General features: G+C 36.6%; 1 protein-coding gene across 2 annotated transcripts in view; it reads right to left on the reverse strand.

Moving 5' to 3' along the window:
* LOC144967052 (synaptotagmin-7-like) overlaps nt 1-22500 on the reverse strand; it is a 684381-nt gene that overhangs the window by 259188 nt on the left and 402693 nt on the right. For both annotated transcript variants that reach the window (XM_078903835.1, XM_078903834.1), the window contains exon 6: nt 14752-14787. In XM_078903835.1, the coding sequence (XP_078759961.1) occupies nt 14752-14787 (36 nt within the window). The remainder of the gene's footprint in view (nt 1-14751; nt 14788-22500) is intronic.

Genomic DNA, 22500 nt, shown 5'->3' on the forward strand with positions numbered 1-22500 from the left:
GCTTATTCAGAAATGTCCAGAACGATAAATATTGATGGTGTTCAGGGACGGTTGGATTAGTCCAACGCTTGGATTTCCATCACATTCTCCAATACTAGAATATGACGGACCTCCGAAACAACACAATTTTAAAATTTTGACCAGTCTATTGGATTAATTAGTCTGATGTTACGTCGCCCAGCAACGGCGGCCATCGTGGTTCTAAAACAAAGAATATCGGTACTTTTTATTCTTCATGCTGGCTGAGAAATTTTCATATGTCTTGTGATCAGAATGTAATTTAAGCGCTTAGAGTCTGGTGTCTCGGAGTTATAGCGCTATATAAGTTTTCAGCATTATTATTATTATTAATGTGTAAAAGTCAATACATGATCGGATTTATAATGTTTCTTTTCTTCTGGATACGCTTTTATGCTCGTCGGAGAAATTTCCGCCATTGTTCCGATAGTGTAGAGCCAGTTATTATGTTACCATGCGTCATGAAGAGGGAAGTGACGTCATGACTGTTGAAGCGTATTAGTCCTTCAAATATCGATAGATTAAAATATATGTCCCTCGGCTATGTGGTCTAGTGGTATGACACTAAGCAACGGATCTGAAGGTCCTGGGTTCGAACCTCGCTCGGCGCATAATTGAGTCCTTGGAGAAGGCTCTTTACTCACATTCTCTCACCGTACTCGGGTGTAAAATGAGTACCTGGCTGTTAACAGCGTTGTCTTTGTCCGAAACAATTGTAACATCGCCTAACAAGCGTCATGTCCCGTCCTACATGTTAAATGTTGCTGTTGACCAGGGACCCCTTGTAAAGCGCTTTGAGCACATTTAGTGGATATTGCGCTACACAAAAGCCCAATTTAAAGCTTAATTTATCAAAACCGTCAAACCTGGGACTTTAATTAAGGATGTCTTCTAGGAAGTCCCAGGTTTGAGTGTTTTTTATCCAAGATACGTTTCATCTTAATCGATCGATATTTAGAGGTCGAGTTTCCTGGCTCGAACCCAGGACCTTCTGATCCGAAAGCGAGTGTCATACCACTAGACCTTATAGCCGCACAGAACACAACAGAGTGGTCCTATCTGCTTTCATAACTGTTACGAGTACAAAGAGAGCGATGGAGGGATTGTCTATTGGACATGATACGTGACAATTGGATTCAATAGTCTGATGTCACGGCGCCCAGCAACGGCGGCTATCGTGGTTCTAAACAAAGAAAATCGGTACTTTTTATTCTGCATGCTAGCGAGAACTTTTCATATGTCTTGTGATCAGAATGTGTAAAAAGTCAAAAATGGTCAGATCTTTAATGGTTTTTTTCCCCTCTGGATACGCTTTTATGCTCGTCGGAGAAATATTTCACAAGGGCGTCCGCCATTGTTCCGATAGTTTAGAGCCAGTGTTAATAAGTTACCATGCGTCATTACGAATGAAGTGACGTTACGACTGTTGAAGCGTATTCCTACTGAAATATCGTATTCGTCTTGCTTGCATCATCATTTACTAAAGAGCTAAAATCGATTTGTTCACATGGACAACTAGTCTGCCCTATTCTTTAAAAAATGATACTACGCTTCTAGAACATAGAGGTGCCTTAATGAGTCAATAAAATGGAGATAAAGATAAAGGGAGTAAATCTGACTCACGAATGAACAACACAAAACAAACGACGTTTCGGCCTTTGGCCTTTCTCAAGTAAACACAAAATACATATATATATTTATATTAGATTGTCATAATAATATAGGCGATATTATTATCCTGTTGACATCAAAAATCTTGTTAATGAGTTATCTATATTCCTTCGTGGAATGCCTAGGCGACGATATCTTATGATATCGTGGCACAAAAGGCATAATTCTTTTTAAAAAATATAAATATATGTATTTTGTGTTTACTTGAGTAAGGCCAAAGGCCGAAAAGTCGTTTGTTTTGTGTTGTTCATGCATGAGTCAGATTTACTCCCTTTATATTTATGTCCATCGGCTGCTAGAAGCTGTGGACTGTAAAACGTAAAAAACAAAAATGAACATAACAGCTTGAAAAAATACCAAAATACCAAACACGGAACGCTTTGGGCTCCAAACTCTTCTCTGCCGGCGATCTTTTTATTTTTTTTTTTACTAACGAAGGCGTCCTAGAAGAAATAGAAGCTCGAGCAGGCCCACAAGAACCTCTTCTAGTGACTGTGAAGCGCAGAAAACTGTCCTGGTTTGGACACCATATACGACACGATAGCCTGAGCAGGACAGACCTACAGGGCACAGTCGAAGGCCAGCACAGAAGAGGGCGCCAAAAGGAAGATGTTGCTGGACAATATAAAAGAATGGACAGAGATGTCGGTTCCGGAGCTGCTACATAGGGCTAGCAACAGGCAGGCATGGAGGAAGACGGTAACTTCTGCTTCACGCAAGTCCCCCCGAAGACCATCCGGTCATGGGATTGAGCGAGTGAGTGAGTGAGTGATTTATCTTTTCATTGTTTTTTGTTGTTGGCTGAAGAAGGGGTTTCAGCCCGAAACGTTCCGTGTTTGGTGTTTTGTTCTGTTTATTTTTGAAGGTGTTATACTCATTTTTGTTTATTATTTATTTTCCAAAAACACGTATTTGAAATTTTGGTCATAATTGATCTCATCTTGGAATAAAATTCTCAAATTTGGGACAAGCAAAGTCCCAGGTTTGAGAGTTTTTGCCAAGATCAGGGTCATCGAAATAGATCGATATTTGAAGGACGAATGTCTCAGGCCAAATTTTAAATACGTGGTTTTACAGAGTCGTTTTGTAAATGTGCCTTTGTTAGCAGGATTAAGGACGCATTCCCTTTCAGAATTATACGAGAGACGAGAATGAGGTTAATTATGCTAATGAACAGGTTTAAAGCAGATTATCATAAGATGAAATATCTTCTTATTTTTGTATGATATTGTCACATCTCTTGAAAACATTCGCTTGATTAAAATAAAAGAAAGCGTTAAGGGTTAGGTAGCACTCGAAATCAGTTTTATCATACACTTTTGTTTTGATTCTATTATAGATAGTAGTCCCTGATAGCCCGTAAGTCCATGCAGTCGGAGTCAGTGTCCATTTCCTGTACTATAACATGAGACGGACAGTATAGATAGTATGCGCTTGGCTAAGAAGCTCATAACATTGCCATCCGGAAGTATAACGGACGAACACTCAAAACTATGTGTAACCATGAACTTTTATAGTCTGGTTAATACAGTTCAGTGAGAATAACTCACAAAGCCGGATGGCAAAATATAACAACAAAGGCTTGAGTGACGTCATCTTCGAACTATCTATAGTAGGATAGAGTAGGACGCGAGACTATCGAAAAGTGCTTTTCGGCACGCATCCTTTACTTTTAATAAAAACATTTTTAACATTCTAACGCGTAATGATTTTCTAGTCACTACGATCATGCTTAAGGCCAAATTGATACATTCAAGAACCGACTGGTGTAAAAAAAAAAAAAAAAGAATACATTTTGATTAGAAATTAAATGGGTGAGGTCATAAGAGGAGTACATTAACTCACTCAACCCTAACACCGACTATATCCGTAGTTTACCTGGGTTACTTTTACCCCATGCTTATTTATTACATTTTTACTGATACAAATTATAGGCGTATCTAGTATCAAAGCTAATGTTTTATAGTTTTTGCATGTTAGTGGTAGTTGAATAAAACTATCAATGTACATGCTCATTTTTAATACATTTTTTCCAATTTTGTAAAGTAGCAAAAATCTCTAGGATTGAGTGAGTTAAAATTATTCTTGAACTTTTGTGTTTGAAATTTCGAACTTGTTTCCTAATCATGCTCCAAATAACTAATACTAACAGTTGATATGAAACTGGTGCATGCGTAAGCTACTCAGAATAAAATGGATGGATAGAATAAAAAATGAAGAAGTATGGAAAAGAACACAGCAGAAACCAGTGGGAGAGGAAATAGGAAGAAGACGATGGAGGTGGATTGGACACACGCTTAGAAAGAATGACTCCACACTATAACAAAGAAAGTATTGGACTGGAACCCTCAGGGCAGAAGATCAAGGGGAAGGCCACGAGGAACATGGAGAAGAATTAAAGAAGCTGATATACAGAGAAGTGATAAGACATGGAACGAGATAAAAAAGTTAGCTCAGGATAGAGAAGGATGGAAACTGTTTGTCTGTGGCCTATACCCTGATCCAGGGTGAAAAAGGCAGTGATGATGATGATGATGATGATGGAAACTGTTTGTCTGTGGTCTATGCCCTGACCCATGGTGAAAAAGGGCAATGATGAATGAATAATTGACATGAGATACAAATTCCCAATGCCGTTCAATCAGTGGTCGTTTTGTATAAAAGGAACCAAGTTGGCGTCACTCAGCTCTTTGTTATTGATTTCAGACAACCGGTGAAATGGTTTATTCTCACTAAAATGATATCAATCAGACTATAAACGTTGAAGGTTACACGTAATTTTGTGTGTTGGCACGTGAAATCCGGATGGGAGATGTTGTGAGTATTTTACATAAACGCATAGCATCAATAGAAACGGCCTCAATAATTTAGTTAGAAATAGGGAATAGCGGAAAAGTTATTAGAGAGAGAACGTCATGTTGGTTATGCGCATGCGTCTCTCGTCCACAACCAACATGACGTTCTCTCTCTAATAACTTTTCCGCCGGTGACGTCACAGACTATGGGTGACGTCCAATCAAGGGACGCTACTCTTCCGCTAATCTCATTCCCTATAGTTAACCGAAGCCAAACCCACTTAAACTGTAATTTGTTTTTAGTAGTATGTACCTAGAACCGTTCCTGTAATTATAGGGAAGGGTCCTTGTACTAATTCTCTTTCCAATTAACCCATCATCGACCTTAGCTACTACTTGATAAAGCTTGTGATAATTGGATGTTGCTTTACAGGCTGAAGTCTTATATATAATATTTTCCTCACCGCTCAGAACCCCAAAACGATTAGATAGAGAGTTAACGCAAAGCCACACCAACGAACGAGATGATTTCTAATTTTCTGATTAGTATCTCATCAGAGATACGGTAAAAATAGAGACGGCTGCTTATAGGGAATGAGATTAGCGGAAGAGTAGCGTCCCTTGATTGGACGTCCACCTTACAGAGAGAACGTCAAAATGGTTTTGCGTATTCGTCTCTCTCGTCCTCGCTTTCGGTGGTGTCTCATGCCGCTTTCACCGGAAGCGAGGACGAAAGACGCATGCGCACAACCAACATGACGTTCTCTCTCTAATAACTTTTCCGCCGGTGACGTCCAATCAAGGGACGCTACTCTTCCGCTAATCTCATTCCCTATTTTTTTTTTTTGGCTGGAAGAGAAGCCATCAACTGGGCATTCGCGGAGGACTAATTCCCATGGTGGTCACTGATTATATCCAATAAATGGAAGAATATAAGGATACAACATGTGACCAATGGTAACATAACAGTATTATGTTGGAGTGGTGCTTAATTCTCCTTACCACCTATTGGAAAATCGTCACATTTGTTAAGATGCAACCGTCACTTTTCTCATCCAGATTTCATTTCTTTTTGCTGTAGCTATAAAAACTGAACATTCTGTGATAGAGTTCGTATTGTCGAACAATATTATGTATAGAATGTGCTTGTTGCTTTTCTGTTTGAGTAAGAAATGTCTGTTTTTGAGTTGGGAGGGTGTGAAGATTTGGGTAAAATTCTGAAAATGGCTGGTAAGGAAAGGGTTAAAATTCTATTTTGGACTTAAGTTAAAAAATTTGAATCAAAAGAAGATGTGGCTGGACAATATTATAAAAGAATGGACAGAGATGTCGGTTCCGGAGCTGCTACATAGGGCTAGCAACAGGGAGGCATGGAGGAAGACTGTAACTTCTGCTTCACGCAAGTCCCCCCGACGACCATCCGGTCACGGAATTGAGTGAGTGAGTGAGTGACTAAATCAAAATAAATACCGCAATTGGGTTCAGTAGTCTGATGTTACGCCGCCCGGCAACGGCGGCCATCTTGCTTCTAAAGAAAGAAAATCATCACTTTTTATTCTTCATGGTGGCTAGAACGTTTCATATGCCTTGTAATCAGAATGTGTAAAAGTCAAAACATGATCGGATTTATTATTTTTCCCCCCCTCTAGATACGCTTTTATGCTCGCCGGAGAAATATTTCATAAGGGCGTCCGTCATTGTTCCGATAGTTTAGAGCCAGTGTTACTAAGTTACCATGGGTCATTAGGGAGGAAGTGACGTTACGACTGTTGAAGAGTATTGAGAAGAGTGAGTCACGTTCCTTCAACTTCTAGAAATTTACATTTCCTTACGCTTTGTCAGAAGCAAACGCTTATTTTTATTTACATTTCAAGATCCTTTCAGGCACGAACAATACGGGCCAAATTTTTCTCAGCCATCTGCCAGGATCTTAAATGATGTATTCATATTTTTCATATATTTTCAAATATTCATATTTGATTCATCTTAACTACGCCACTACCACATCATCTCATTCATATGTGGTGTTTCATTCATCCTGTTTTGTTGATAAAGGGGAAACCCGAAACGTTCATTTGATCTGTTTTTGTAATTAAATTGAAGATTACATTCAATTTCACATTATTATTTATTAATAATTTCTGTAGAGACCAACAGCTATCATGACGGTTTAGTTTCTATGAGATACACTTGAAAGATTTCAACATTTACTTCTTGTTAAACTAAAACAGGAATTAAAATTATCTTCCAATGAACAAGACTTGTACTAAAGGTTTTGTACTTAAGGTTTTGACAAGACTTGTACTAAAGGTTTTGACAAGACTTGTACTAAAGGTTTTGTACTTAAGGTTTTGACAAGACTTGTACTAAAGGTTTTGTACTTAAGGTTTTGACAAGACTTGTACTAAAGGTTTTGTACTTTTGGTTGTGACAAGACTTGTACTAATGGTTTTGTACTTTTGGTTGTGACAAGACTTGTACTAAAGGTTTTGTACTTAAGGTTTTGACAAAACTTGTACTAAAGGTTTTGTACTTTAGGTTTTGACAAGACTTGTACTAAAGGTTTTTTACTTTAGATTGTGACAAGACTTGTACTAAAGGTTTTGTACTTTTGGTTTTGACAAGACTTGTACTAAAGGTTTTGTACTTAAGGTTTTGACAAGACTTGTACTAAAGGTTTTGTACTTTTGGTTGTGACAAGACTTGTACTAAAGGTTTTGTACTTTTGGTTTTGACAAGACTTGTACTAAAGGTTTTGTACTTAAGGTTTTGACAAGACTTGTACTAAAGGTTTTGTACTTTTGGTTGTGACAAGACTTGTACTAAAGGTTTTGTACTTTTGGTTGTGACAAGACTTGTACTAAAGGGTTTGTACTTAAGGTTTTGACAAAACTTGTACTAAAGGTTTTGTACTTTAGGTTTTGACAAGACTTGTACTAAAGGTTTTGTACTTTTGGTTTTGACAAGACTTGTACTAAAGGTTTTGTACTTTTGGTTTTGACAAGACTTGTACTAAAGGTTTTGTACTTAAGGTTTTGACAAGACTTGTACTAAAAGTTTTGTACTTAAGGTTTTGACAAGACTTGTACTAAAAGTTTTGTACTTAAGGTTTTGACAAGACTTGTACAAAGGTTTTGTACTTAAGGTGTTGACAAGACTTGTACTAAAGGTTTTGTACTTAAGGTTTTGACAAGACTTGTACTAAAGGTTTTGTACTTTTGGTTTTGACAAGACTTGTAGGTTTTGATAAAGATTTTATCCTTTTGTGATCAAATTGAATTCTAATGAAGTAACACACAATTGTTGGGTGCGCGCATTCGATCATCCTCCCCTCCTCTTCCTCCTCCTCTTCCTAATCATCATCATCATCATCATCATCATCATCATCATTATCATCATCATCATCATAATCATCATCTTCATCATAATCATCATCTTCATCATCATCATCAGTTTCAAACTTAACCCTCTCCTTACCAACCATTTTCAGGATTTTCCCCAAAACTTCACACCAAACTAACACAAAATATAATTTTTCATCACTCAGACACAATAGCAGTAAAATTCTTGCGATACATAATTTCTTTACCAAAACACGATCTACCACATACCGTTCATTTTCTTTAAATTTTATGATGTACAAAAGAATTTGAGTATGAAAAATGTTGGTTGTATCGTAACGAATGTGACGATTTTCCTGTAGGTGGTAAGGAGAGGGTTAAATCCCGTTTCCAAAATAAATCATCCATTAGAAAGGCCCAGTACGTATATCTACACCTATTGTCAACATCATCGCAATCTTATCCTTACATACGTTGTCCTCCTCACCCTCATCCTCAACCTACTCATCCCCTCTTTTCCCTCATTCACTTTACTACAATACAAACTTTAACGCCGTTCTCATCTCATCAAAAAAATCAATTCAGATAATAAACATAGCAGGCTTTGTTGACAGGAATAAAAAAAAAAGAGAAAGGCACCTAGACGACGAGAGAAAGAAAAAGCAAAAAGAAAAATAGCTTTTATATGTGCTCAAAGCGCTTCACAAGGGGTCCCTAGTCAACTGCAACATTTAACATGTAAGACGGTACATGACGCCTGTTAGGCGATATTACAATTTTTCGGACAAAGACAACGCTGTTAACGGCCAGGTACTCATTTTACACCTGAGTACTGTGTGGGAAAGTGAGTAAAGAGCCTTTTCAAAGGACTCAACTATGCGCCGAACGCGAGGCTCGAACCCAGGACCTTCCGATCCGAAAGCGAGTGTCATACCACTAGACCTACATAGCCGCGATGAAAGTTAAAGATAGATGGATGAACTCTACGTGACGTTGACCAGACACAAAGGTAGGAAGACATCTCTGAGGATTTGAAAGCTGAAAATGACAAATTATAAAGGATGTATGTGAAAGATGTCACGGAATAAATGATGATTAAATTGACAAACTAATTACATAGTTGTTACACGGCCTATGGGTGAATGAACTTCGGCTTGACAAATAACAGAAAACCCTGCGCACGGCCCTTGGTGGTGGCTTGTATTCATACGCCGTCAGATTTCAATTATAGATTCCAGCAAGAAGTGCTTCACTGACAACGCTGCCTTACTCTAAAAAAAACAACACATATTTAAAAATTTGGCCAGAAAACCAAACTCGTTCTTCAAATATCGCTTGATTTAAATGACTCTCATCTTGGCAAAACCCTCAAACCCTGGACTTCGGGACTTCGGGCGAAGTCCGGGGTTTGAGGGTTTTTTTTATCCAAGATGAGAGTCATTTAAATCGATCAATATTTGAAGGACGAGTTTTCTGGCCAAATTTTTAAATATGTGTTTTTTTTCTAGAGTACGACAAAATGGGTATGATGGGCTTTTTTGTCCTTCGACTTGTACGACAGATAATGGTAACCGGCTGAATCTCCTAATTAAATGCTTGTTGTAATCTCCTTTGTCTACTGCTGCTTACAATAAACCATAGCTGCTCATTACACGGTGGTTATTTTGAAAGAAAGGAGGGTAATTTGACGAGAACACAAGGAGGTCTGAGGCATGTTGTGGATGGACCCTTTGTCGTCCAGTGCTATTGTGAAGAGACATGCTATGGGAAGACCCTTTGTCATCGAGTACTATTTATTGTGAAGCAATAGAAATCAAGATTATCTATTAGTCTATTCAAACAAAGTAGAGTGACTTCATCACAAAAAAGAGCTTTTATATAGCGCAATATCCACTAAACGTGCTCAAAGCGCTTTACAAGGGGTCCCTGGCCAGCAGCAACATTTAGCATATAGGACGGGACATGACGCCTGTTAGGCGATAATACAATTTTTCGGAGAGAGACAAAGCTGTTAACGGCCAGGTACTCATTTTAAACATGAGTACGGTGCGAGAATGTGAGTAAAGAGCCTTCTCCAAGGACTCAACTATGCGCCGATCGAGGCTCGAACTCAGGACCTTCCGATCCGAAAGCGAGTGTCATACCACTAGATCACCATAGCCGCACCAACACCTTGTCATCATCGACATCATCATTGTTTCTCTTCTTTAAATTCATGTTTCTATTTTGCTGCTGTTGTTACGGCCTTCCTTTGTCTTCTTTTTCTCCTTTATCTCCTTTCGTTTACTCCTCCCTCTCTTCGGATTCTTCTCTTTCTTTATTTATTCCTTCTTCTTCTTCATTTCATTCATTATCTTCTTCTTCTTCTTCTTCTTCTTCTTCTTCTTCTTCTTCTTCTTCTTCTTCTTCTTCTTCTTCTTCTTCTTCTTCTTCTTCTTCTTCTTCTTCTTCTTCTTCTTCTTCTCCTTCTCTTCTCCCTCTTTCTCCTCCTCCTCCTTCTTCTCTTCTTCCCTCATCATAATAATTATCAACTCCTTAAATCGTTCACAACAACACCAAGAGACAAACACAGAACAAAATAGCTAAATAACCACCAGTAACAACAACAATTAAAGACGGAAACTACCACAAAGATAATATACAATTATAATATTATAACTATTTTCACAACAAACACTATCCATCCAATCGACTTCAGGCTTCTTGTAAAGTACAAACAATATCGACATCACAACAATTACTCATGCTACAAATAATTACTACTTATTAATATATATATATATATATATATATATATATATATATATATATATTATATATATATATGACCCTACTCTCAAAACGTATTATGTCGGAGGATTCAGACCCCAAATAGTGAATTTAGAGATAAAATTATGAAAAATTGTAGATTAGAAGTTTTTGCAATGCAAGAAATAGTCTTTATACTCCAGCATCACGTACAGAAATTAAACCCAAGTTGTATATTTGTGGCTATGAATTCAATTTCTCTTACCGAGTGGATCCCGACATAATACCGCTTTGATACGGTGGGTCACATATATATATATATATATATATATATATATATATATATATATATATATATATAATAACCGAATACTACGAAGACTAATCAGTAATATACATGACAGCGACATCTAATTTGTTCGGAAGAAAAAAAGAGGATGTGAAGAAATACCAGTTGATAACAGAGAATACAAAATATCACGGTGTCAGATATCAATAATGATGATAAGGAATATTATAGGGTACGACCTGCTTGACGTTGATGTCATGGTGTTTATTTTATATCTCACACTTCTCAATAACTCTATATTTCTATAGTAAATAGAGATGCCTAAATGAGTCAATAAAATGGAGTTTACGTGGCATTTCCTGAAGGCCAACTAGATACCGATCTCAAGTAAAATCCTCACACTATAACACCTTATTTCTAATAATACACGGGAAAATTTAAGAATACAAACTTATCCTTATCTTAAAGCGTCATTACGGTGAGAGAATGTGATTAAAAGAGCCTTTTCGAAGGACTCAACTATGCGCCGAGCGAGGCTCGAACCCATGACCTTCCGATCCGAAAGCGAGTGTCATACCACAAGACCACATAGTCACACTTGTATTACCATAATTACAATCTCAGCAGCAGGCTGAAGGAATGGCTGTTCAGAGAACAGTGGAAAACAACAGGAAGACTGTGTCATCCTAGGATTAATTACACAATTTTAAGTCCTTCTCTCAAAAGCAGCTGAGATGGAGTGTATTCTCTCAAAGCCATTGGGCCCGAGGAGCCGGAGTTTATCCCGGTTTCTATTGCGTGAAACGGACGATAGCAATTGCTTGCTATCCTTTGGATAGGACGCTTATCTAACACAAAGTACTTTCCGCCAAATCTAACAGACTCAGCTACCCATTCACTGCTGGGTGGACAGGGGGATCAGAAAAAAAAATAATCTCACCTGCACCAGGGATTAATCACGGTCCCATTATAGTCAATTTTTGAATCGATGGGTCACAGATCAGAAACATGCATACGATTTTGAACGTTGAAGGTGTAAACAAAAGTGTATTATTTATTTAAAAAAAACCCTGTCTGATAACCCAACTTGCTCTAGTTCTAGTCATGATATAATTTAATTGTCACCCTCAGGTTTATTTTTCATGTCATGGGTTTTGCTTCGTTCCAACTTAGAATGCATGCATAGTGATATTTCAATTATCTCTGTCTAGAATTGACGACATATTGAATGGCTATATTATCTTATCAATGTATAACAATATCTTTTGTTTCCAACTATAATGGAAAATATCGATCATAAATTGGATTCAGTAGTCTGATGTCACGCCGCCCGACAACGGCGGCCATCGTGGTTCTAAACAAAGAAAATCTGTACTTTTTATTCTTCATGCTGGCTCGAACGTTTCATATGTCTTGTGATCAGAATGTGTAAAAGTCAAAACATGATCAGATTTATAATGTTTTTTCCCCCTCTGGATACGCTTTTATGCTCGTCGGAGAAATATATTTCATAAGGGCGTCCACCATTGTTACGATAGTTTAGAGTCAGTTACTAAGTTACCATGCGTCATTACAAGGGAAGTGACGTTACGACTGTTGAAGAGTATTGACGGCATATTGAATGGCTATAATATCTTATCATCGTAAAATGATATCTTTTGTTTCCAACTTTAATGGAAAATATCGACCATGAATTACTGGCTCATAAAAATGGAAATGTCACATCCGACTGAATAGTTCAATACAACCTGCTCATGTATGAGATGTTGTCATTTGGAGCAGTTAGACGTCTAGATTTGATCATAGTTTTAACGAAACGAACATTAAAATTATTTATAGAACAGTAAGGCGATCCTGCACTCTTAAAAGGTCATGACATGACAAAAGCTACCTGAACATCGATTCTTAACAAAATATACATTTTTAAAAACTTAAACGTCTGTTGATTTTTAAGATTTAAAGGTTTGTCATTAAATTTAAGTCTGTTGATTTTTAAGATTTAAAGGTTTGTCATTCATTTTAAGTTGTTGATTTTGAAAGATTTAAAGGTTTGTCATTAAATTTAAGTCTGTTGATTTTTAAGATTTAAAGGTTTGTCATTAAATTTAAGTCTGTTGATTTTTAAGATTTAAAGGTTTGTCATTCATTTTAAGTTGTGACTATTCGATTTTCAAGTTTAAAAGGATTAACATTAAATTCTAACCCTGTGACCGATCGGTTTTTAAGATTAAAAGAGTCAACATTAAATTCTAACGTGACCATTCGATTTTAAAGGTTAAAATTCTAACGGTGTGCGATGAACGTAACTTGGACTTTTAAAAAATGAAGAGAAAATGTGATCCTATTGTGAGATTATAAAAAAATGATGGAAAAAACATCCAATATGTCATTAATACCGGGCGAGTGTGTTAACCCTCTCCTTACCAGCCATTTTCAAGATTTCCCCCAAAACTTCACACCCAACTGACACAAAAAATATCTTTTTTTTATCACTCAAGCACAATAGCAGTAAGTTCTTGTGATAAATAATTTCTGTAGCAAAACATACTCTACAACACATTGTTCATTTTCTTTAAATTTTATGATGTACAAGAGAAATTTGAATAAGAAAAAATGTTGGCTGTATCGTAACGAATGTGACGAGTATCCTAAAGTTGGTAAGGAGAGGATTAAGGAATTGACATGATAATAAACAATATGATTTCTATACACATGACGGTCTATAATCTACATTTGCACACATCTATGGGGAATGGGATTAGCGGAAGAGTAGTGTCCCTTGATTGGACGTCACCGGCGGAGAAGTTATTTGTAAACAAACCAACTACAAGCCAAGCGCTCCAAATAAAATAAAAATTATTAGTCATATTTCTGTACAAAAATACATATCATAATCAACGTTATGCATTTTTGTACAGGATGAATAATAAATTTTGTATTTGGAGCGCTTGGCTTGTAGTTGGTTTGTTTACAAATATAACTTCTCCGCCGGTGACGTCCAATCAAGGGACGCTACTCTTCCGCTAATCTCATTCCCTATTCGCTTACTATAAATATAATCTAACACCAAACTGTAAATAAGGAAACATGTTCTATTCTATGGGGAATTGGTCACTATCTAGAAAGATAAAGATATGCTCAAGCAATGTTGACAGACATGGTTGTTGAAAGATCTGTCGTAATCTTTTAAAAACGCAGGCTACATGTAATTACATTTGGCATGGGAAGACCGTGTAAAATTTTTTTAAACACATTAATTTGATATTGTGTCATGCCGAAAAAGATAATATTATAATAATAAAGCGCTTAGAGTCTGGTGTCTCGGAGTTATAGCGCTATATAAGTTTTCAGCATTATTATTATTATTATTATTATTATTATTATTATTATTATTATTATTATTATTATTATTATTATTATTATTATTATTATTATTATTATTATAAGTTCAGGGATGGGATCTTTACTCACAGTTTCTCACTCTTAAAATGAGTTCCTGACCAGTAACCAAATTGTACTGTCAAATCGAACAAAAAATTTTTTAAGCGCCTGGCAGGCTACATGTATTACTTTTGGCTTCGGGAGAACATGTACAATTTTTTAAAACACATTAATTTGAGATTGTGTCATTGATTGTGTGAAAAAGATAATATTTTTGAGAGATTTTTCTTTGACCGTCAGTGAGTAGAATTGAATGAGTTGACCAGATTTTAAGCATCTATTGATAGCTATTTAGAAATTTATTCTCACTCTTTTTTTAATATGAGACATACAAATTATCAAGGCATTTGAATGATAATATAACACATTCACATGCAACAGATGACCAATACGACAACATCGATGTTGGGAAAACAGGAAAAATAATTAATGTAAAAATTGAAAATACCTTTTAAAAAAACCATTGAAAAATCCACCCTTTTCTCTGTGAGGAAAAAAATTGAAAAGAAGAAAAAAATGATCACAAATATTTAAAAACAAACACATGCTAGAATAGTGCTTAAAAAAAACAAACAAAAAATGCTCGTGAATTCAAAGTATGGCTATAATGAATAAAATTCAAACTATGATAAATAAAAATGATTCAAACTCTGGTTATAATGAATCAAACTATGAGATATAAAAATGATTCAAAGGCTGCATTTCTTTCAAGAAACATCATTATTTTCTTTGATCAAAGCATGTTCTAAATTACGCGACGAAAAACCGTTGGATTATGAAATGAATACAAATAATAATCATAATTAAAAAATGCACAACAGATGAAAATATCAAACCAGGTAATTGTCGCAATCTTGAAAATCACGTATTTAAAAATAAAAATTTGGCCAGAAAACTCGTCCATTTCAAATAACGATCCATTGTCAGATGACCTTCACCTTGGCCAAAATTCTCAAATAATCTGGAATCTGGCAGATCCCAGGTTTGAGAGGTTTTTTTTTTTTTACCAAGGTGAAGGTCATTAAAATCGATTGATATTTGAAGAACGAATTTGAATTTTCTGGCCACATTTTAAAAATGTGACCCTTCGCCTCAAAACGGTGTCAAGTCGGGTTGATTAAGATGTTGAAAATTGTATTTATACGCCAGAAATATCAGACTTGTGTTGAGTTTGTATGTTTTATTAAGGAGAACGGATACCGTATTTTAGGGTGCTAATGCCAACAATGTATATTTTGACCAGTTTTAACATTTAATCCTGCTTTAAAGCATCTGATTCGTTCCGACATAATACCGTTTTGAGACGATGGGTCACAAATCATGTTTTTTTCCAGAGGGTATGACAGGTAACTGGTTAATAATAGAGAGAAGTTTTTTTTTTTTTAATTTTGGCCAGAAAACCCGTCCCTCCAAAATTGATCGATGAAAATGACTTTCATCTCGCTTTCGATCGGAAGGTCCTGGGTTCAGCGCATAGTTGAGTCCTTGAAAAAGGCTCTTTACTCACATTCTCTCACCGTACTCAGCAGGTGTAAAATGAGTACCTGGCCGTTAACAGCGTTGTCTTTGTCCGAAAAAATTGTAATATCGCCTTAACAGTCGGCATGTCCCGTCCTACATGTTAAATGTTGCTGTTGACCAGGGACCCCTTCTAAAGCGCTTTGAGCACATTTAGTGGATATTGCTCTATATAAAGCTCAATTTCACTTTTTAATTTCATGAAGCAAACCTTGGATTTCATTGAAGTCCAAGTGTGAGAGTTCTTGACAAAGGCGGGGGGGGGGGGGGGGGGGGGGGGGTCATTTTAATTGAACATTATGGGCTAGTTTTCTGGTCCAAATATTAATATTATTTAACGTTTTGTTTTCAGTATGCTTTGTAAGAACGGCAGCCAGTGATGATGAAAATGGTATAAAAATTATGAAAATTTTAAATAAAATATTTTGGGATGAATTTTATCATTATGAAGGTTAAATTGTGTTTGATGTAGGAATAACATTCTATTCAGATAAATATAAATATAAATATATTTATGTAATTATGTGAAATGTTGATTTAAACATTAAATTATTGTCATGTTTATATTTTTGGTAATATGAAATTGAAAACGTTTTTATTCTGGAAAATTCCAAAAATAATATTTTAATTAATAAAAGGGATTTATAGGAATTGATTTCTGAATTGTGTCTATGTGGTTTTTGAATGTAATGTGTGTGTGTGTGTGTGTGTGTGTGTGTGTGTGTATATGTGTAGATGTTTGTGTGTATAGGGAATGAGATTAGCGGAAGAGTAGCGGAGAAGTTATTAGAGAGAGAACGTCATGTTGGTTTTGCGCATGCGTCTCTCGTCCTCGTTTCCGGTGAAAGCGGCATGAGACACTTCCCAGAAAGCGAGGACGAGAGAGACGCATGCGCAAAACCATGTTGACGTTCTCTCTGTAAGGTGACGTGCAATCAAGGGACGCTACTCTACCGCTAATCTCATTCCCTTTTACATAAGTCAATAAATCATGCGTTTTGGATTCATACAGATTTTTCATAAAATATATATTAATTTGTTTGCTGTGGTGGGTCTTGTGTCTCTGTTAATTAAGATTGTATCGCTGATACTTGTTAAAAGGTCAAAGGGTTTGATTAGATTATTTATTTCTATTGGTGCGACTATGTGGTCTAGTGGTATGACACTCGCTTTCGGATCGGAAAGGTCCTGGGGGATTCGAGCTCACGCTCGGCGCATAGTTGTGTCCTTGGAAAAGGCTCTTTACTCACATTCTCTCACCGTACGCAGGTGTGAAATGAGTATCTGGCCTGTTAACTCCAGCGTTGTCTTTGTCCGAAAAAATTGTAATATCGCCTAATAGACGTCATGTCCCGTCCTACATGTTGAATGTTGCTGTTGACCAGGGACCCCTAGTAAAGCGCTTTGAGGACATTTAGTGGATATTGCGTTATATAAAACTCAATTTTAAAAAAATAATTTCAGTTTGAATTATCATTTTCTATCTCTACGTAACATTTAACCGGCAGTTACTTGGAAACTTTTGATCTTGGTAATTACAAGGAATTTTAGAGTCTGACGAGATCGGACTTGCAGACTGGACGTAGCCTACGAAGTATTTTTTCCGATATCTATGTGGATTTTAAGCAGAAATGTATTAATGTTGTTTACTGTTTCTTCTTATTAGCCGAGGACGGTTTAAAAAAATCAAAACAACCCAAATGTGACCCATCGTCTGAAAACGGTATTAAGTCGAAACGAACCAGATGCTTAAAAGCCGAATGAAATTAAATGTTAAATCTGGTCAAAATATAAATTGTTGGCATCAGCACCCTAAAATATGGTATCCATTCTCCTCAATGAAACATGCAAACTCAACACAAGTCTGATATTTCTGGCTATAAATTCAATTTTCAACATCTTGATCGATAAGAATATTTATATAGCGCCTTTCGTCGAAACCTCAAAGCGCTTTAGAAAAAAAATAAAAATTCAAATACAATCCAACTTAAGTATCAAAACAATTAATCAACCCGACTTAATACCGTTTTGAGGCGAATGGTCACAAATAAAAAAGGAGCGTGTTTGGCGTTTCGTTCTTTTGGAACCTGTTGTATTAATTTTTGTTCGTTACTTTAAACACTCCACAAACTTCAATAGCTTATTATCACAATGATTTGATAGGGGGGGAATCACCCCCTTGGGACACCCAACCGACTACCCACGCCACGCTAACATTTCATTCATACTACAACCACCATGCATTGAGTACAGACGATACAAGTTATTTTTCATTTTACTTTATTTTATTTAATTTACTTTCCATGTTTATTTGTGTAATGTTGTGCTGACGAAGGGTTTGTACCCGAAACGTCCATTGTCTGTTTTGTTCCCATACGAAGAGGTCTCTATATTTTCACTCTTTCGTTAGTATTTTCACGATCACCGGCTTCAGGCAGCCCCAACCGTTTTCTATTTTTACAATGATTTGTGGTTTACTGATGCCATCGAGGTTATGGTGTTATGGTATAGATAGTTCGTAGATATGTCACTCAGGTCTTTGTTATTGTTTTTTTGCCATCCGCGTTTATGAGTAATGCTCACTGAACTGTATTAACCTGACTATAAACGTTCATGGATACACACAGTTTTGTGTGTTGGTCCGTTATACTTCCGGATGGCAATGTTATGAGCTTCTTAGCCAAGGGCATATTATCTGTAGAGAGGTGTTATGATGTAGTCAGGATAGTTTTGTACCTCTGATCATTATGATGATGATTTATATGGTATGTAATGAGAACGATAAACATAATAGTTTTGATGATGATGATGATGATGATGATGGTGATGATGATGATGATGATGATGATGATGATGATGATGATGATAATAATAATGATGATGATGATGATGATGATAACGATGATAATGATGATGACGATGATGATGATGATAATAATGACGACGACGACGATGATGATGATGACGATGAAGATGATGATTATGATAATGAAAAATGAAAGGAAGTTGATTAAAAATAGGTGATTGTTTGTGAGAGCCAGACAACAAGAAGTGTAAGATGGAGTAGGAAGAGATAGAGGAGGAAGAAGAAGAGGAGGAGCGCTTTACAAGGGGTCCCTGGTCAACAGCCACATTTAATATGTAGGATGGGACATGACGCCTGTTAGGCGATATTACAATTTTTCGGACAAAGACAACGCTGTTAACGGCCAGGTACTCATTTTACACCTGAGTACGGTGAGAGAATGTGAGTAAAGAGCCTTTTCCAAGGACTCAACTATGCGCTGAGCGCGAGGCTCGAACCCAGGACCTTCCGAGCCGAAAGTGAGTGTCATACCACGAGACCACATAGCCGGATGGCTGGACTGGTAAAACTGTTTATTGATTTCGTGGAAAGATTTTGAATTGGTTATGTAAATAAATAGCAACAAATTAAAACGAAATTAAATGTCCTTATATGGGCATCGATCACGCGAGACGATAATTGTCTAGACGGCTTCAATTTGCTCACTTCGATCAACAGGTTTTGTGTTGTCTTTAAAAAAAAAAAAAAAACAACAATCAAACTCATTTGGTTGGCTGGAAATTTGAGAATTCTAAAAAGGCCATTGGGTGGGTGAGTGATTTGTTCTATCTTCTTTGAAATGTTCCATGTTATTTATCCTTTTTCCCTTAGAAAAATAGTGCGGTTATGTGGTCTTGTGGTATGGCCCTTGCTTTCTGATCGGGGTGTTCTGGGTTCGAGCCTTGCTCGCTGGGCGCATAGTTGAGTCCTTGAAAAAGGCTCTTTACTCACATTCTCTCACCATACTCAGGTGTAAAAAAAAAGTACCTGGCCGATAACAGAGTTGTCTCTGTCCGAAAAAAAAATAATATCGCCTAACAGGCGTCATGTTTCCTTCTACATGTTAAGGGTTGCTGTTGGTCAGTGATCCCTTGTAAAGCGCTTTGTGCACGTTTTTTGCCAATTTATTCACCTTCATATAATAAAAAATTCCCTTTATTCATCCCATTGGGGAAAGTTGTCTCTAGGGTCTAGGGTCTTCCAAAGGGGAAGACTGGAATGACCCAATGATATTGGGATTTTATTTGTTGATGTTGGCTGTAGAAAGGTTTTAATCCGAAACGTTCCGTGTACGCTTTTCTTTGTTTGTTGTTGTTTTTGTTCTTTTTTGAAGTAGTTATATTCGGTTTTGTCTATTACTTTTTAAATTGTTTTTTTACACGACATTCAACTTTCACGATCAAGTTCACTGCGACATAACACCGTTTTGAAACAACCGATCACATATTATTATTATTATTATTATTATTATTATTATTATTATTATTATTATTATTATTATTATTATTATTATTATTATTATTATTATTATTATTATTATTATTATTATTAGTATTATTATTATTAGTATTCTTCTTCTTCTTCTTCTTCTTCTTCTTCTTCTTCTTCTTCTTCTTCTTCTTCTTCTTCTTCTTCTCTTCTTTTATTTATTATTAATATTATTATTATTATTATTATTATTATTATTATTATTATTATATTATTATTATTATTATTATTATTATTATATATTATTATTATCATCCATTATCATTATCATCTTCTTCTTCTTCTTCTTCTTCTTCTTCTTCTTCTTCTTCTTCTTCTTCTTCTTCTTCTTCTTCTTCTTCTTCTTCTTCTTCTTCTTTTATTATTATTATTATTATTATTATTATTATTATTATGGAATCAGGGACAGACAGATTGACAGAATGCATAGAAAAAAAAAAAAGGTTTTCGAGTAATCCATAGTTTTATTTTTTATTGCCCCTGTGTGACGACCGCGTTCACGCGCCTATCGACAAGGGCAAAAAATCAGGGGCGACTAATCGGACAGGGGAGATAAGTATGAAAGATGCTACTTCTAGGGTTATCGATCTTGTCCCCAACTGTTTCGGGAGTCGTCTCGACGTTACACGTTTTTTTGTTATTGCTTTTTTCCTCCAATCTATCACAGTTAGTTTCAAGGCTGTTTATTAGCGCTACAACGTCTGATATGAGGTTCAAAAAGTCATATAATTTCTGTGATTAATTTGAAGGAAAGTGTATATAGATAGTATGCGCTTGGCTAAGAAGCTCATAACATTGCCATCCGGAAGTGTAACGGACAAACACACAAAACTGTGTGTATCCATGAACGTTTATAGTCGGGTTAATACTGTTCAGTGAGCATTACTCATAAACGCGGATGGCAAAAAACAATAACAAAGACCTGAGTGACGTCATCTTCGAACTATCTATATAAAGCGTGGCTCAGCTGTGCGGTCTTTCGCTTCGTACCCCAAAGGTACCGAGTTTGACTACCCGCCTCGTTGTGTGGCCTTGAGCAAGTCACCTCGCCCTAATCACTTTGCGGCGCTGCACTGCGGCTAACGCCTGGGCTATTCCAGTCTTCCATTGGAATAGACCCCAAAGACAAATTTCCCCTTGGGGATGAATAAAGGGAATTTTATTTTTTTTTGTTTATTTAAAAAGGCCCCAAAATAAATGGGTCACAAGTTTGATCAATAACAACCCCATTGACTGAACGAACGAACAAAAAATAGAGGCAATAATTGGTTTGGCGTAGTGAAGCCCCCTGGGGAATAAAACACGGACCAAAACATTTGGTTCAATATTTTTTTTACCGGAGTAAGACCAGGGAAGATGCTTACTCAATATTTTTAATTCAGAAAAGTGAGTGGAGCAGGCACTTATGTTGGTAACAACAAGAGATGAAGTGAGTAGGAAAGGGCCAGAAGACAATAGAGAATGAAATATTTCGCTGCGGTGATGAGGATTTGAACCCGCGACCTTACTGGTACGACAACTCCGCCTGGCCGGTGAGAGCGTGACTCTACCGAGGGATCGTGGATAGCTCATACGGTAGAGTCACGCTCTCCCCGACCAGGCGGAGTTGTCGTACCAATGGTAGAGTCACGCTCTCCCCGACCAGGCGGAGTTGTCGTACCAATAAGGGCGCGGGTTCAAACCCCCATCACCGCCGCGAAATATGTATATTCTCTATTGTCTTCTGGAATTTTCCTACTCACTCCATCTCTTGTTGTTACTCGTATTTTTGTACTTCTGTCCAGACAATCTTGGTTCAACGTGAAGAATGAAGTATTATTTAAACTGTTATTGTTTCTAGTTAGATTCAATAATGCGTCGCTCAAACCCTGGACCGTCCGAACGCGAGTGGCATACCACCACTAGACCACGTAGCCAGCTATAGAAATAACGAAGTTGACGTCACTCAGCTCTTTGTTATTTTGGTGATTATTTCTCACTAAATTATTATATTAATCAGATTTTTTAAAAACGTTCAAGGTTACTCATAGTTGTTTGTGTATGTTGGTTCGTTATATCCGGCTGGCTGATGTTGTGAGTATCTTACCTACACGCATATCATCAATCAATATGATGAAATCCATAATATCCATAATATGTCGAAATTGTTACTTCGATTTCTGGATATAGATAGTTCGAAGATGACGTCACTCATGTCTTTGTTATTGTTTTTTGCCATCCGCGTTTATGAGTAATGCTCACTGAACTTTATTAACCCCACTATAAACGTTCATGGATACACACAGTTTTGTGTGTTGGTCCGTTATACTTCCGGATGGCAATGTTATGAACTTCTTAGCCAAGCGC

Source organism: Berghia stephanieae, chromosome 3, assembly GCF_034508935.2.
Source record: "Berghia stephanieae isolate SIO BIC M18660-M18661 chromosome 3, UCSD_Bste_1.3, whole genome shotgun sequence".
Taxonomy (NCBI): Eukaryota; Metazoa; Mollusca; class Gastropoda; order Nudibranchia; family Aeolidiidae; genus Berghia; species Berghia stephanieae.